At 46.9% G+C, this 17,033-nt stretch overlaps 1 protein-coding gene across 2 annotated transcripts; it reads right to left on the bottom strand.

The window, feature by feature from the left end:
- Nucleotides 1-2,462: 2,462 nt before the first annotated feature.
- Nucleotides 2,463-15,377, bottom strand: LOC144723202 (uncharacterized). 2 transcript variants are annotated; one of them, XM_078601732.1, is made up of 4 exons: nucleotides 14,843-15,377; nucleotides 14,109-14,175; nucleotides 10,262-11,110; nucleotides 2,463-4,500 (listed from the first exon to the last, which is right to left on the bottom strand). In XM_078601732.1, exons 3-4 carry the CDS (start codon nucleotides 11,080-11,082, stop codon nucleotides 3,234-3,236), a joined length of 2,088 nt encoding a protein of 695 aa, XP_078457858.1. In that variant the 5' UTR covers nucleotides 11,083-11,110; nucleotides 14,109-14,175; nucleotides 14,843-15,377; the 3' UTR covers nucleotides 2,463-3,233. The 2 variants fall into 2 exon arrangements, with proteins under 2 accessions (XP_078457858.1, XP_078457857.1); XM_078601731.1 differs by lacking the exons at nucleotides 10,262-11,110; nucleotides 14,109-14,175; nucleotides 14,843-15,377 and adding exons at nucleotides 6,480-6,552; nucleotides 8,308-9,832 and having other exon boundaries at nucleotides 2,463-4,593.
- Between the last annotated feature and the right edge of the window lie 1,656 nt (nucleotides 15,378-17,033).

Here is a 17,033-nt window from a genome sequence, read left to right as displayed (position 1 = left end):
AAATAATAAGTACGGAATTAAAGAAGAAGAGGAATCAAGGGCGGATAACGCTCTCAAAATTAACCAAACACAACACCCATGGGAAAGCGAGCAAACACGACCGTCTTTGTCTTTCCGAGAGGATCTCCACACGCAGGCACAAAAGCGAGGAAATGACACCCATAAAGGGGGCAATGGCTCAAAGGAAATTAACACGCTCTCGGAAATAAATAAATAAGCGCATGCGCCGGGTGCTTCCACCGTGGAAACAACCGTCTTTGTCTTCCCACAACACGGACAGCAAAAATTGCACACGCAAGGAAATAACATTTCCATGAGAGATCGGGTCACGATGAAACATCGGGAACACGGTTTCGGCATAACTGAGGCATAATGGAAATAAGTCACATTTCAACTTCCAAACCAAAACAACTTAAGCTGTGTGAGACAAAAGATATGATCCCGAGCAAGGGAGGGAATAATTAAGCTCGCTTAACGCGTAGGTTTTCGCGACAAATATTATTCAGTAACAAAAACATGGATTCGAATATTTATTTTATATATATAACTCGACGCGAACCATCGGTCTGGCTAATGGATAACTTCGGTGGTGCCGTCACGAGGCCCCCCACCCCCCCCCCTTCCAGAACGACACACAGCTGTGTCTTCAAAGCTAATAAACACACGGACAAACACGCACGCGAAACACACGGACGGACACGCACACGACACACACACACACACACGGATGCAGATGGGTCCCACCCACAGGAAGGTTTTATGACAGACTTTGAACAACTCGGGAAACTGAGTGGATTTTCTCAATATAAGTCGAAGGAAAATCCATTCAACTCAGATCGTCAGGGCCTCTGGCCCCATCAGATCATCCGGGCCACGGGCCCCACCACAGATCGCCAGGGCTTCTGAGCCCCATCTCGTCGCCAGGGCTTCGACTCCACCACAGATCGTCAAGAAGTTTTCGTCATCCAGAATGACGAGGTTCGCGGGTTTAGCGACGTGCCGCTACAAGCCGAGGTCTGCACCACCTGAGAAGAATCGCTACCCTGAGTCGCCGAGCTGCGAGTGAAGCCAACAAAGACGCCAACGTCCACCCTGCCACGAACGAAGCATCGCTCTTCGTCAGAGTGACGACCAGTGAACAACCCGCAGGAAAGGCGGAGATCGCCAAGCGAGCAAAGCAGAGAGCGCGAAGCAGTGGAGAAAACCTGGTCAAACGGCTGTGAGGAGGAGGACAGCGCTGTTGAATGCGCCGTGTGTCTAATACACACCCAGATCAACCAAAACCCGACTTGTCATCCCGCAGTGGAGAAAGAGAGTCAAAGTCTTCCGAGCGCCACCGAGCGCCACCGAGCGCCACCGAGCGCCACCGAGCGCCACCGAGCGCCACCGAGCGCCACCGAGCGCCACCCCGAGCGCCACCGAGCGACAACGAGTGACACCCAGATCGACCAGCATCCCACCAAAACCGACTCGTCATCCCGCCGTGGAGAAAAAGAGTCAAAGTCTTCTGAACGAGCGCCGCCGCTCACCTCACAGCGGAGAAAGTCTCGGCTGCAGCTCGCACGGATAGAGGTCGTATCGCTCCCCACATCCAGACTCAAGGAAACACAGAGAAAATCTTGTCAAACCGGTTTCTTTGTCAGAGCCTCGCCGAAGAATTAATTAAAACAGAGCCAGATTCGCTCTCCCACACACGCGCCTCACCCACCATTATATCAAACATTCGGTTAAAAGGATTTTATACTTGCCGATGAATCTATTGACATATACTTTCGCCTCTGGAATACAATAAGTGCTTTTTATTACCGCAAAATGAAGTGTGTCATGCTTGTTTCCAAACTCGGCCAGTCACCGATTGTGATCGATACAAAAAACGAACTAATGAGATGCCTGGTTGTTAGGAGGGTTTTAGCCATTCAGTTCGTTAAATGCACAATATCGCAAATGCATAAGAGTTTTGAGTTATTCAATTTAGTAAATGCATAGTCTCGCAAATGAAGAAGTAAAATTTTAGTCATTCATATTAGTTCATTGAATAATCTTGCTCATGAATTATTGACGCATGTTTGACCTGCATGATAGAATGTCACATGCTTGTTAGAATAAAATTGTTATCACAAAAGCATATCGAGTGTTCCTTCCAAGTCCATGCAAAACTGTCTTGTTCTTGAGTACTGTATCCTGTGATGAGATCTGAAACTGGTGACCTAAATATCATAACACACACTAGGATAATCGGTAAACGTTTAATCGATGATAATCGTGTTATCCTGATTGACAACTCTGGATAAACGAAGCTGAGCCTAATTATCATAACTGCACACATTAACATAATCGCAAGCATCCGCATAAATTACTACGATTATCTCCGTGGTTATCATAATTCATGCATATAATTACTCACATTATCATAATTTATGCATATTAACTCACACATTAACATAATTAATGCGATTTGCGCGTTTTTTCGGACCAATTATAAATTTTTATTATTTTCATCAAAATTTAATAACCCCGACACATACAACATTACTCCAAAAACACACACTTTGTCCTAACATCACTTAATCAATGTTTGACCCTTGTAGACAAAATGTTACATGTATGCACACAATCGGACAAGTATTCATTCTAAATTATTGACAATCATTTTTACGAAGTTAAATTACTGCATTGAAATATGCTGCATCAGGTTACATCGTATTAACAAGATAAACAAAAAACACTGTCTGCTTAATAGTGTATGTACAACATACTATTGTGTCATTCAAAACGAGTCGGCCATTGCATGCTGGCGTCTGGGTCAAAATTGAGCAAATTCTAAACATTACCTACAAACTCCACAACTGAGATGCCACATCAACCATCGCCCCCCTACTCACAGGCTCTTGTCCACATGCATGCCGGTGCAGGGCCACTACCTTGTACCACACAGGAGCAGCTGCTACTTGGGGATGCTCTTGGAGTGTTGAGACGAGATACGATACAAAACTCCGAGTTGCCGAGGCAATTAAGCAAGCACCATATAAATGCAATTATGATAACATAGTGAATGCTTGGGGAGCTTATTGGCTCTAGCTCCTGGTTAGAGGTCTACCCAGCACACAGGTCCACAAAGACTGGGCGCTCTTACCCTGCAGGTTGAACCTAGGAAACCGAGTGTTTAACTTCATATTATTGTCATTAAAGGCCTGTGACAAAGGTGCATCTATTGGAGCGACATCGTCTCAGGCTTACACATCTACCGGGTCTCCATTTGACTTTGTATTGTCTCGGAGGAAGTCCACCCACACCTCCACTTCCACAAACTGCTGGGAGTTGCCTCGCTCTGCCTCACAGTCAGAATTCTCCTCCTGCTTCACGTTGCCTCCATCGATGCGAAGGTCCCATTTCGGAGTTGAATCTTCATCTTCACATTTTACCTTCACATCTTCGCTCTTCACCATCACATCTTCACATTTCACCTTCACCTCTTCATATCTCACCTTGATTTCTTTGAAAGTGTCCAAGCTGGGATTTTCTTCCAGTTCTTGTTTGATGAGGGATGGGCTCATTGAGGCACTTTGACTTTCACAAGCTGATTTCACACTCCACTCCTGGTGGATCTTCTGATGCTTGTGTGTTCTCTGGTGTCTTTGAAGATGTGCTGACTGAGCAAACGCCTTCCCGCACGGAATGCACTTGAAGGGTTTCTCTCCCGTGTGTGTTCTCTGGTGTGCTATAAGAGAAGATGCATTTATAAACGACTTCCCACACACACTGCACTTGAAGGGTTTCTCTCCCGTGTGTGCTCTCTGGTGTGTTATAAGAGACGTGGAATGTGCAAACGCTTTCCCACAGACACTGCACTTGAAGGGTTTCTCTCCCCTGTGTGTTCTCTGGTGTATTACAAGAGTAGATGACTCTGCAAACGTCTTCCCACACACACTGCACTTGAAGGGTTTTTCTCCCGTGTGTGTTCTCTGGTGTTCTACAAGAGTAGATGAACGTGCAAACGCCTTCCCACACACACTGCACTTGAAGGGTTTCTCTCCCGTGTGTGTTCTCTGGTGTACTACAAGAGCAGATGACTGTGCAAACGCCTTCCCACACACACTGCACTTGAAGGGTTTCTCTCCCGTGTGTGTTCTCTGGTGTGTTACAAGAGCAGATGACTGTGGAAACGCCTTCCCACACACACTGCACTTGAAGGGTTTCTCTCCTGTGTGTGTTCTCTGGTGTACATGAAGAGTTGATGAATCTGAAAATGCCTTTTCACACACAGTGCACTTGAAGGGTTTCTCTCCCGTGTGTGTTCTCTGGTGTATTACAAGAGTAGATGAACGTGCAAACGCCTTTCCACACACACTGCACTTGAAGGGTTTCTCTCCTGTGTGTGTTCTCTGGTGTATTACAAGAGTAGATGAATGTGAAAATGCCTTCCCACATACACTGCACTTGAAGGGTTTCTCTCCTGTGCGAGTTCTCTGGTGTTTTGTAAAATGTTCAGGACGATCCGTGCTGTATGCACACCGGTCGCATTGTTGCCTTTTTGCACCGAGCCGCGCCGAGTGCCTGTGCTCCATCAGACCACTTCTGCAGAGGCAGCGACAGCTGCAGACAGAAACAAAGAATATCCACACCATCTACACATCAGTATCGAGGCACAGAGGAATGCATATACACAGTAACACGTGCCTTACACGTCTGTACCTATTCATATATTCATGATATAGTGAAAAAGCGTCCCAAATTCATCACACGGGCTGTTATGGCACAAAATGAGAGGGCAAATGGTCATAAACATGCCTGGAAGCCCAAGTATCTTCAAAATGAACGTTAACCCAAAACTCAGCACACAATTTCAACTGTCTGGCTTCTAAATAAATGTTTATGAAAGCTAAATTCAGCTGACAGAGCAAAGGGTGTTGAAAATAATACTATTTGTGTCATGCACAAATGCATAAATTAATGTTCAATCGCAACTTAGAGGTGTGAAGCCAGGCACAGATGTCCTTGATTGCTGGGATGAGCAGTTCCGACTTCAGCTGCTGCACGTGTGTGCTGTGATCACTTCCTGACTCCATTCTTACAGAGTTCCAGAGGAAAACTAAAATAAACTACTGTTTTGATATAACCTCTGTGCTCAATAGAGTTAATAGACTTTACTGCAAATACAAACTTTACACTGTCACACACTCAGAGGTGGAGCCAGGATTTTCAGGTAGGGGGGGGGAAACCCCTCCAGCAATGAAAAATTTCAGGAGTTGTTAAGTAAGGAGTTGTTAGTGAGAAAGGAGTTGTTAGTAAGAAAGGACTTGTCCCTTGCTTTTCATTCGACGCGTGTGATTGTCATCGCGCTCGCTGAACGTGTTGATGCCTTCAGGAATGAAAAATAGACTTTTGTATTTTGGGGGGGGGGGGGGGGGGGGGAAATGACCATGACGTATGTGACATCAACCCGCATCACACCTGAGCTAAGCGCTCTGCAATGCTTACCCCCCTACCACATGGCTCTTCGCGCGCCGTACTTCTACAGCTGTTCACAGCGTGCCGGGAGATTTTAGGTGGCGCTTCGCTCCTGGCCGATAAAGTCAATGGCTTCTCGGAGTTTCAATACAAATCCGTGTGAAGAACGGGTACAACTGCCATCTTAAATATAAAGCAGAACTTACACCTGGCGTCATGAAATTTTCACAGCTTATGCTGTCTGGAATTTCTAAGCGAACGCCGCGTCATTCCCTTCCCGAGTGGCAAAAATCGACCTGACGTAGCAGTGGGTTCAGGTTGAATTTCCTTGAGTGAAAACATCCGATTTAGGTAAATTGAAGTGTTTCGGCTTCTTTCTTGCAAGCATCAATTTTTTCAGGGTTTTTCATTGAATTATGAGGGAATATTAAATTAATCCAGGACAAGAATCCAAGTCCCGGGCAAAGCCGGGTAGTGAAGCTAGTTACTAATAAACCCCAATGATCCTATCAAAATTACGGATTTCTATCGGATCGTTGGGGGGGCACGTGCCACCCCACCCCCACTGGCTCCACCACTGTCACACACTGGCATGGTTCACAGGTGGTGGTGTGTCCAGACCCACGCCTGGCCACCTTCACCTGCTCAGTATTAATGCTTCCTCACTCCACCAAGTAATTCATTGAGGATCAACCAACACAGCCGAGGCTGCGTGTCTCTCTGTGGTGAGATGTTAACTACCTGTCCTGGCATACAGTAAGTCGTGGGTTCGATCCCGACCCTGACGCCTGCTGTATATTTGTAGTTTACGTGTCTCTCTCTCTCTCCCGGTGGTCGCGTGGATTTCCTTCCCGATCCTCGGGTTACCCCTCCACATGTAGAGAGTGAACACCGCCACGCGTCTAGAGTGAACACCGCCACGCGTCTAGAGTGAACACCGCCACACGTCTAGAGTGAACACCGCCACGCATCTAGAGCGAACATCGCCACGTGTCTAGAGTGAACACCACCACGCTGTTGACGAGCCTCACCTTGTTGTTATTGTTGTTGTGGGCAGGTCGCTTCTGAAAACAAGAGCGGTACAGCAGCTCAAGCGGGAGTGGCCTGGTAAAAAATGAAAAAAAACTGTGTGAATATTTAAAACAAAACAAGTTACAAAGTAGCGAGCCAGGTGAAGGGAAATTAAAACTTAAGCAAGATACTCTTTGGTTCTTTCGGTAAAGTCACGTAGAATAAATAAATACATTATATAATAGCATACGACGTTTCAACTGCAACACAAGCAATCATCATCAGGTACAAATGAAAGAGAAAAAAAACCTATTAAACTTAGAGTCAGCTAACATAGCAGTCAACACCCTACCTGGTTGATAATGTTCTTCCAAAGATTGCTCAATTTGAGAGAGAGACACGGAGACACAGACAGACACATAAGCAGAGAGAGATGACACAAAGACACACAGAAAGAGACACATATAGACACACAGAGAGAGATGACACAGAGACACACAGAGAGAGAGAGAGAGACACACATAGACACACAGAGAGAGATGACACAGAGACACACAGAGAGAGAGAGACACACATAGACACACAGAGAGAGATGACACAGAGACACACACAGAGAGAGACACACATAGGCACACAGAGAAACAACGCCTCTGTGTTGAGGCCTTAAATAGAGAGAGGGGGGGGGGTAGAGAAACTAGCACGTCAATGCAAGGCCGTAGCCATGGAGTCAACATTGGGGGGGACCAAATCTTCCACGGGTCTGGCCCCCCCCCCCCCCCCCCCAGAAAAATATCTAAATTAGAAAACTAATTTCCTGCCATTTCCTCCCTAAAATATTTTTCAAAGTTCACTAGCACATGGGATGGACTTTGTTTTATTTGATACAATAATGTCTAATAGTGTATTGTATTACATTGCTGTTTTTTCTTTTTTACCTTTTCTTGTTTTATAGTATGTAATGGCAGAGATTAGGAATTAACAAAGTACAACGCAATCATGTAAACAGGAATCTATGTATTGTTATATGAAAACAAGTTCAGATTTCGTGGCCAAGGTTTAGCAAATTGTTGTTTTTATTAACAGAGCATCGCAATTATTATTTACAAATATTTTTACAGCAACATATTGGAGGGGCATAATTGATTATTATACTTATTATAACATATAATTATTATAACATTATTATAACATGTTATAATTACGGCCTTGTGTCAATGAGAGATTTGGAGGTTTGGTGACTGCACAGAGAGACACTTAATCAAACAAACTTAATAAAATTTGAAATGCAATGCAACAGAGAGTCGGTCAACACACAACTAACGCATCGCCTGGCTGATTACGTTCTTCCACAGATTGCAAAACTAAGCGAGAGAATCTTCTTGGTTCTTTCAGTAAAGTCACGTAGAAGGGAAATAATAAAAATAAAACATAATAAAATACAATTCTCACTACGTTTCGGCCACAACGCAAGCAGCCGTCCTCAGGTGAAGACCAGGTCTGTCGGGAAGACCCTGGGGTGTTTCATTCAGACGTGACTTTACCGAAAAAACCAAGAAGATGAATCCCTGCAGTCACGAAAGCTTTAAATCGAAATTTAAGCGAGAGAATTGAAGCAAACGCGACCAGGCGAGGGCAGGAGGCAAGGCCTCGCGTTGTAAAGTTCCAACGTGGACATCGCTTCCATGCTCGCTGCTACTCAAATAACATCCCGACGAGAGAGCGAGGCTCTACCTCGGTACACCACAACCACCACCGCCACAACCACCACCACCACAACAACCACCACCACAACTACCACCACCACAACAATCACCACAACCACCACCAACCGCGATGATAATTTCTCACCTCGGATTGCAGATCACGGGCGGAGCGGCAACTTCCTGGTCCCTCGCGACGTCACGCGGCAGCAGGTGACATGACGTCACTTGCTGGGTACACCTCCCCCTGGCGTTTGATGCCGATGAGGTCACGCTGAGCGGTGACGTCAGAGAGCGGGGTCAGAGTTCAAGTTTGTTGACAGAAGGGGAGCAGCAGTGTCGAAACGGCCTCAAACGAGTCCCCGGTGCGGTGTGTCAACATCGCTCGCACTGGGGAGACAAAGGCGGCCGGGCGTGGTGCTGGCCACCCACCCCCTCGTGTGCCGTGACGACCTCCATCGGTGCTGCTACTCGCTGTGAGCACCACTTTGTAGATGTCGTGGCTTGGCTCTCCAGCACACCGCTGGCGACATTTCACTTTGACATTTTCACGTCCATAAAAGGAAAATCGCCATACTAACCTAGGCCGTTTTTGGGCAAAATCGATCCAATTTTTTTTAGCTTTTTTTGCAACTAAAAGTGCATTCCTTGGTTGTGTTTAGCCTGAGTAGCCCATATATTACGTTAAAAAGTGGGGAATTTCATGCATGAAATTTTCGAATATAAAAAGTTAATCGGCATACTATACCGTTTTTAGGCTCAATAAGCCAAACTTGACAGCTTTATTTTTGGACGAAAGTTAATTCCTCTATTGTATTTATCCTTAGTATGCCATGTATTAGATTAAAATGCAAAATTCTCTGAAATAACTTAACCAACATGGTGGCTGTAGCGCCACCGTGTGGCCACAGTGCAACTGCAGCGCCTCAGCGCGCTAATTGTAGCAGTGGAACTGTTAGGTGTCTTCACGGCTTCATTGCAGGAACCCGCTTGGGACAAACGCCAGAACGCCGCCGCCGCAGCAGCAGCGACTCACAACTAGGGGGTGACGCCTGACAGCGGCAACTGCTGGCGTGCTGTGTTGGCCTACACTGCACATGTCCACCAGATAGCAGACGTCACCACGCATTGAATACTTGTCCACAGGGGCAGCTGCTACTTGGGATGCTCTTCGAGTGTTTGAGACGAGAAACGATACAAAACTACGAATTGCCGAGGCAATTAAGCAAGCACAATATAAATGCAATTGATAACATTGAATGCTTGGGAGCTTATTGGCATTCGCTCCTGGTTAGAGGTCTACCCAACACACAGGTCCACAAAGACTGGCCGCTCTTACCCTGCAGGTTGAACCTAGGAACTGAGTGTTCAACTTCACATTCTTGTCATTAGAGGCCTGTGACAAAGGTGCATCTATTGGAGCGGCATCATCTAAGGCAGTGGTTCTTAACCTTGTTGGAGGTACTGAACCCCACCAGTTTCATATGCGCATTCACAGAACCCTTCTTAATTGGACAAATAAAATATTTTTTCAAATTCAAAACATAGGTACATGTTTTACTGGTGCACAATCATGAGTCAGGTGTGTGTCTTAACCTCCGCCGAACCCCTGAGACTGACTCACCGAACCCCTGGGGTTCGATTGAACCCAGGTTAAGAACCACTGGTCAAAGGCTTACGCATCTCCCGGGTCTCCATTTGACTTTGTATTGTCTCGGAGGAAGTCCACCCACACCTCCACTTCCACAAACTGCTGGGAGTCGCCTCGCTCTGCCTCACAGTCAGAATTCTCCTCCTGCTTCACGTTGCCTCCATCGATGCGAAGGTCCCATTTGGGAGTTGAATCTTCATCTTCACATTTTACCTTCACTTCTTTGCTCTTCACCATCACGTCTTCACATTTCACATTCACCTCTTCATATTTCACCTCGTTACCTTTAAAAGTGTCCAAGCTGGGATTTTCTTCCGGTTCTTGTTTGATGAGCGATGGGCTCATTGCAGCACTTTGACTTTCACAAGCTAATTTCACACTCCACTCCTGGTGGATCTTCTGATGCTTGTGTGTTCTCTGGTGTCTTTGAAGATGTGGTGACCATGCAAACGCCTTCCCACACACACTGCACTTGAAGGGTTTTTCTCCCGTGTGTGTTCTCTGGTGTGCTACAAGAGCAGATGACTGTGCAAACGCCTTCCCACACACACTGCAATTGAAGGGTTTCTCTCCCATGTGTGTTCTCTGGTGTGTTACAAGAGTAGATGAACGTGCAAACGCCTTCCCACACACACTACACTTGAAGGGATTCTCTCCATTGTGTGTTCTCTGGTGTGCTACAAGAGTAGATGAACGTGCAAACGCCTTCCCACACACACTGCACTTGAAGGGTTTCTCTCCATTGTGTGTTCTCTGGTGTTTTATAAGAGCAGATGACTGTGCAAACGCCTTCCCACACACACTGCACTTGAAGGGTTTCTCTCCCGTGTGTGTTCTCTGGTGTGTTACAAGAGTAGATGAACGTGCAAACGCCTTCCCACACACACTGCACTTGAAGTGTTTCTCTCCCATGTGTGTTCCCTGGTGTGTTACAAGAGTAGATGAACGTGCAAACGCCTTCCCACACACACTGCACTTGAAGGGTTTCTCTCCCGTGTGTGTTCTCTGGTGTTTTATAAGAGCAGATGACTGTGCAAACGCCTTCCCACACACACTGCACTTGAAGGGTTTCTCTCCCGTGTGTGTTCTCTGGTGTGTTACAAGAGCAGATGAATGTGCAAACGCCCTCCCACACACACTGCACTTGAAGGGTTTCTCTCCTGTGTGAGTTCTCTGGTGCCGTGTCAAATGTTCAGGACGGTTCGTGCTGTATGCACACCGGTCGCATTGATGCCTTTTTGCACCAAGCTGCACCGAGTGCCTTTGCTCCATGAGACCACTTCTGCAGAGGCAGCGACAGCTGCAGACAGAAAAAGAAGAATATCCACACCATCTACACGTCAGTATCGAGGCACAGAGGAATGCATATACACAGTCACACGTCACTTACACGTCTATAGTTATTCATATATTTATGATATAGTAAAAAAAAAGTGTCCCAAATTTATCACACGGGCTGTTATGGCACACAATGAGAGGCCAAATGGTCATAAACATGCCTGGAAGCCCTCGTATCTTCAAAATGAACGCTAACCCAAAACTCAGCACACAATTTCAGCTGTTTGGCTTCAAAATGAATGTTTATGAAAGCTAAATTCAGCTGACATAGCAAAGGGTGTTGAAAAAAATACTATTTGTGTTATGCACAAATGCATAAATTAATGTTCAATCACAACTTAGAGGTGTGAAGCCAGGCACAGATGTCCTTGATTGCTGGGATGAGCAGTTCCGACTTCAGCTGCTGCACGTGTGTGCTGTGATCACTTCCTGACTCCATTCTTACGAAGAGTTCCAGAGGAAAACTAAAATAAACTACTGTTTTGATATAACCTCTGTGCTCAATAGAGTTAATAGACTTTACTGCAAATACAAACTTGACACTGTCACACACTCAGAGGTGGAGCCAGGATTTTCAGGTAGGGGGAGGAAACCCCTCCAGCAATGAAAAATTACAGGAGTTGTTAGTAAGTAAGGAGTTGTTAGTGAGAAAGGAGTTGTTAGTAAGAAAGGACTTGTCCCTTGCTTTTCATTCGACGCGTGTGATCGTCATCGCGCTCGCTGAACGTGTTGATGCCTTCAGGAAAGAAAAATAGACTTTTGTATTTTGGGGGGGGGGGGGAATGACCATGACGTATGTGGCATCAACCCGCATCACACCTGAGCTAAGGGCTCTGCAATGCTTACCCCCCTACCACATGGCTCTTCGCGCGCCGTACTTCTACAGCTGTTCACAGCGTGCCGGGAGATTTTAGGTGGCGCTTCGCTCCTGGCCGATTAAGTCATTGGCTTCTCGGAGTTTCAATACAAATCCGTGTGAAGAACAGGTACAACTGCCATCTTAAATATATAGCAGAACTTACACCTGTTTGTTTGTGTGAAACAGCAAAAACTCTCCAACGCTGAGCTCTGGCGTCATGAAATTTTCACAGCTTATGCTGTCTGGAATTTCTAAGCGAACGCCACGTCATTCCCTTCCCGAGTGGCTAAAATCGACCTGACGTAGCAGTGGGTTCAGGTTGAATTTCCTTGAGTGAAAACATCCGATTTAGGTAAATTGAAGTGTTTCGGCTTCCTTCTTGCAAGCATCAATTTTTTCAGGGTTTTTCAGTGAATTATGAGGGAATATTAAATTAATCCAAGACAAGAATCCAAGTCCCGGGCAAAGCCGGGTAGTGAAGCTAGTGACTAATAAACCCCAATGATCCTATCGAAATTAGGGATTTCTATCGGATCGTTGGGGGGGCACGTGCCACCCCACCCCCACTGGCTCCACCACTGTCACGGTTCACAGGTGGTGGTGTGTCCAGACCCATGCCTTGCCACCTTCACCTGCTCAGTATTAATGCTTCCTCACTCCACCAAGTAATTTATTGAGGATCAACCAACACAGCCGAGGCTGCGTGTCTCTCTGTGGTGAGATGTTCACTACCTGTCCTGGCATACAGGAAGTCGTGGGTTCGATCCCGACCCTGACGCCTGCTGTATATTTGTAGTTTACGTGTCTCTCTCTCTCCCCGTGGTCGCATGGATTTCCTTCCCGATCCCCGGGTTTCCCCTCCACATGTAGAGAGTGAACACCGCCACGCGTCTAGAGCGAACACCGCCACGTATCTAGAGTGAACACCGCCACACGTCTAGAGCGAACACCGCCACGCGTCTAGAGTGAACACCACCACGCGTCCAGAGCGAACACCGCCACGTGTCTAGAGTGAACACCGCCACGCGTCTAGAGTGAACACCGCCACACATCTAGAGTGAACACCGCCACGCGTCCAGAGTGAACACCGCCACGCGTCTAGAGTGAACACCGCCACGCGTCTAGAGTGAACACCGCCACGCGTCCAGAGTGAACACCGCCACGCGTCTAGAGTGAACACCGCCACGTGTCTAGAATGAACACCGCCACGCGTCTAGAGTGAACACCACCACACGTCTAGAGTGAACACCACCACGCGTCTAGAGTGAACACCACCACGCGTCTAAAGTGAACACCACCACGCGTCTAGAGTGAACACCGCCACGCGTCTAGAGTGAACACCACCACGTGTCTAGAGTGAACACCGCCACGCGTCCAGAGTGAACACCGCCACGCATCTAGAGTGAACACCGCCATGTGTCTAGAGTGAACACCACCACGCGTCTAGAGTGAACACCACCACGCGTCTAGAGTGAACACCGCCACGCATCTAGAGTGAACACCGCCACGCGTCTAGAGTGAACACCGCCACGCGTCCAGAGTGAACACCGCCACGCGTCCAGAGTGAACACCGCCACGCGTTCAGAGTGAACACCGCCACGCGTCCAGAGTGAACACCGCCACGCGTCTAGAGTGAATACCGCCATGTGTCTAGAGTGAACACCACCACGCGTCTAGAGTGAACACCGCCACGCGTCTAGAGTGAACACCACCACGCGTCTAGAGTGAACACCGCCACGCGTCTAGAGTGAATACCACCACGCGTCTAGAGTGAACACCGCCATGTGTCTAGAGTGAACACCACCACGCCTCTAGAGTGAACACCACCACGCGTCTAGAGTGAACACCGCCACGCGTCTAGAGTGAACACCGCCACGCGTCTAGAGTGAACACCGCCATGTGTCTAGAGTGAACACCACCACGCGTCTAGAGTGAACACCGCCACGCGTCTAGAGTGAACACCGCCACGCGTCCAGAGTGAACACCGCCACGCGTCCAGAGTGAACACCGCCACGCGTCCAGAGTGAACACCGCCACGCGTCCAGAGTGAACACCGCCACGTGTCTAGAGTGAACACCACCACGCTGTTGACGAGCCTCACCTTGTTGTTGTTGTTGGCAGGTCTCTTGTGAAAACAAGAGCGGTACAGCAGCTCAAGCGGGCGTGGCCTGGTAAAAATAAAAACTGTGTTAATGTTTAAAGTAAAACAAAGTTACAAAGTGGCGAGCCGGGTGAAGACAAATTCAACTTAAGCGAGAGAATTGAAGCGAACGCGACCAGGCGAGGGCAGGAGGCAAGGCCCCGCGTTGTAAAGTTCCAACCTGGACATCGCTTCCATGCTCGCTGCTACTCAATTGACATCCCTACGAGAGAGAGAGCGAGGCTCTACCTCGGTAAACAACAACCACAACCACCACCACAACAACCACCACCACTTCTAGATTTGAAGCTTTCGTGACTGCAAGGATTCATATTCTTAGTTTTTTTCGGTAAAGTCACGTAGGTAAAACATTAAAATTAATAAAAGTAAAATAAAATAAAAATCACGACGTTTCGGGGAAGGGCCAAGTACAGCACACTTTTTATTCTGTACTTGGCCCTTCCCCCCCTCTCCAACCATTATATAAACGGAGTGGTAGCTCCTGCAATCTCTCATTTACTAGATACAGCTGTCGTGGCTGTGACGGTTCCACCTGAAGACGGAAGCTTGTGTTGCCTCCGAAACGTCGTGATTTTTATTTTATTTTTATTAATTTTAATGTTTTACCTACGTGACTTTACCGAAAAAACCTAAGAATATAACCACCACCAACAACCACGATGAGAATTTCTCACCTCGGATTTCAGTGCACGGGCCGAGCGGCAACTTCCTGGTCCCTCGTGACGTCAGGCGGCAGCAGGTGACATGACGTCACTTGCGGGGTACGATGACACTCCCCTCCCACAATGAGCGGCTCTCAACTCGCGACAGCTTTCACGAATAAATTATGTTAATGAGCCGCCAGGTATCGGGCGTGGCTTTGCCCAAATAAGGATTGGCACTGGGACAGGTATCGGCAGCGGCTGAGTGGATGTGACGTCACGCTCAAGAGCGCGGTGGTCGGGCGTGAGTGACATGACGTCACTAACGAGGCACCTCCCCCTGGCGTTTGACGCCGATGAGGTCACGCTGAGCGGTGACGTCAGAGGGCGGGGTCAGAGTTCAAGTTTGTTGACAGAAGGGGAGCGGCAGTGTCATGGTGAGCGCTGCGCTCCGCACCGAACAGCCGAGTTCCATTCCCGCTCGTGGCCAACACCGCCAGTGACGACTTTCTGAGCCGGTCCTGAGCCTCCCCTACGTCGACTCAGCCTCAAACGAGTACCCGGTGCGGTGTCACACGAGGGGGTGGGTGGCCAGCGTGGTGCTGGCCACCCACCCCCTCGTGTGCCGTGACGACCTCCACCGGTGCTGCTACTCGCTGTGAGCAGCACTTTGTAGATGTCGTGGCTTGGCTCTCCAGCACACTGCTGGCGACATTTCACGATGACATTTTCACGTCCATAAAAAAATCAGCATACTAACCTATGCCGTTACTGGCAAAATTGTCCCAATTTTTCTAGTTTTATTTTTAAACAAAAAGTGCATTTCTTGGTTGTGTTTAGCCTGAGTAGCCTATATATTACGTAAAAAAGTGGGGAATTTGATACATTAAATTTTCGAATATAAAAAAATGAATCGGCATACTGTGCCGATTTTAGCCGAAATAAGCCCAACTTTCACAGCTTTATTTTTGGACAATAGTTCATTCCTCTATTGTATTTAGCCTTAGTATGCTATGTATTAGATTAAAAGTGGGAAATTTCACGATGAAATGTTCACGTCCCGTTTTTGGCCAATATTGGCCAAATTTTTCCAGCTTTATTTTTCAACAAAAGTGCAATCCTCGTGTGTTTAGCCTTAGTATCCTATATATAGCGTTAAAAAGTGCGAAATTTCACCATGAAATGTTTAAGTGAAAAAAGAAAATCGGCATACTATGCCGTTTTTGGCTAAAATTGGACACATTTTTACAGCTGTATTTTTAAACCAAACGTACATTCCTCGGTTGTGTTTAGCCTGAGTAGCCTATATATTACATTAAGAGGGAAATTTCACAATGAAATTTTCAGGTCCCATAAAGAAATCGGCACACTCACGTATGCCATTTTTGGCCAAAATTGGGCGAATTTTCATAGCTAAACTTTTCAAAGAAAAAGTTAATTCCTCTTTTTTGATTAGCATTAGTATGCTGTATTATTACTATAAAGGTTTGATATTTCATGATGACATTTTCACGTCCTAAAAATTAAATTGACATAACATTTTTTGGCTAAAAAACAAATAGGCATACTAACCTATGCAGTTTTTGGACATAATTGGGTTAGAGTTAGGCTTCGCAATTAGGGTTAGGGTTTAAGGTTAGGCGTTAGGGGTAGGGTTAGGGATAGGGTTAGGACTCGATTATTCCAACTCACTACTCTCCGGGACATCTGGCAAAAACATTACCAAGCTGATGCGTGTACAAAATTATTTTACTGGCGTCATGACGGGTACTGCAAAATCCGACCATGTCTGTCCAGTGCTCACCGAACTGCATTGGCTTCCTGTTGCCGAACTCATACAGTATAAGATTGCACTCATTACATACAAAGCGCTGGCCACAAGTGAACCCCAATACCTTGCTGGTATCATCAAAGAGCATCAACCATCACGCAAACTCCGGTCATCCTCGTAGCAGCTTTTGGCTAGTCATCGAACAAAGACGGTCGCTGCATTGCACGCTTTCAGATGCACTTCTGCAGCCGTCTGGAATGTTCTTCCCTCCGAGATTAAGAAGTCACTGGAGCTACGCATTTTTAAAATCTAGGTTGAAAATATATTTTCTTTAGAACTGCTTTTCGTGCTTAGTTTGGTGTCCCTCCCCGGTACCTCCGATGACCATGGTTGGCTATGTACGGTGTGAAAGAAGTTCAACATACACACCAACATGGACACTCGCTAAATATA

This window comes from Lampetra planeri, chromosome 17 (genome assembly GCF_965212315.1).
Source record: "Lampetra planeri chromosome 17, kcLamPlan1.2.h2, whole genome shotgun sequence".
NCBI classification, from domain to species: Eukaryota; Metazoa; Chordata; class Hyperoartia; order Petromyzontiformes; family Petromyzontidae; genus Lampetra; species Lampetra planeri.
This window is presented reverse-complemented; position numbering and strand designations above follow the sequence as displayed.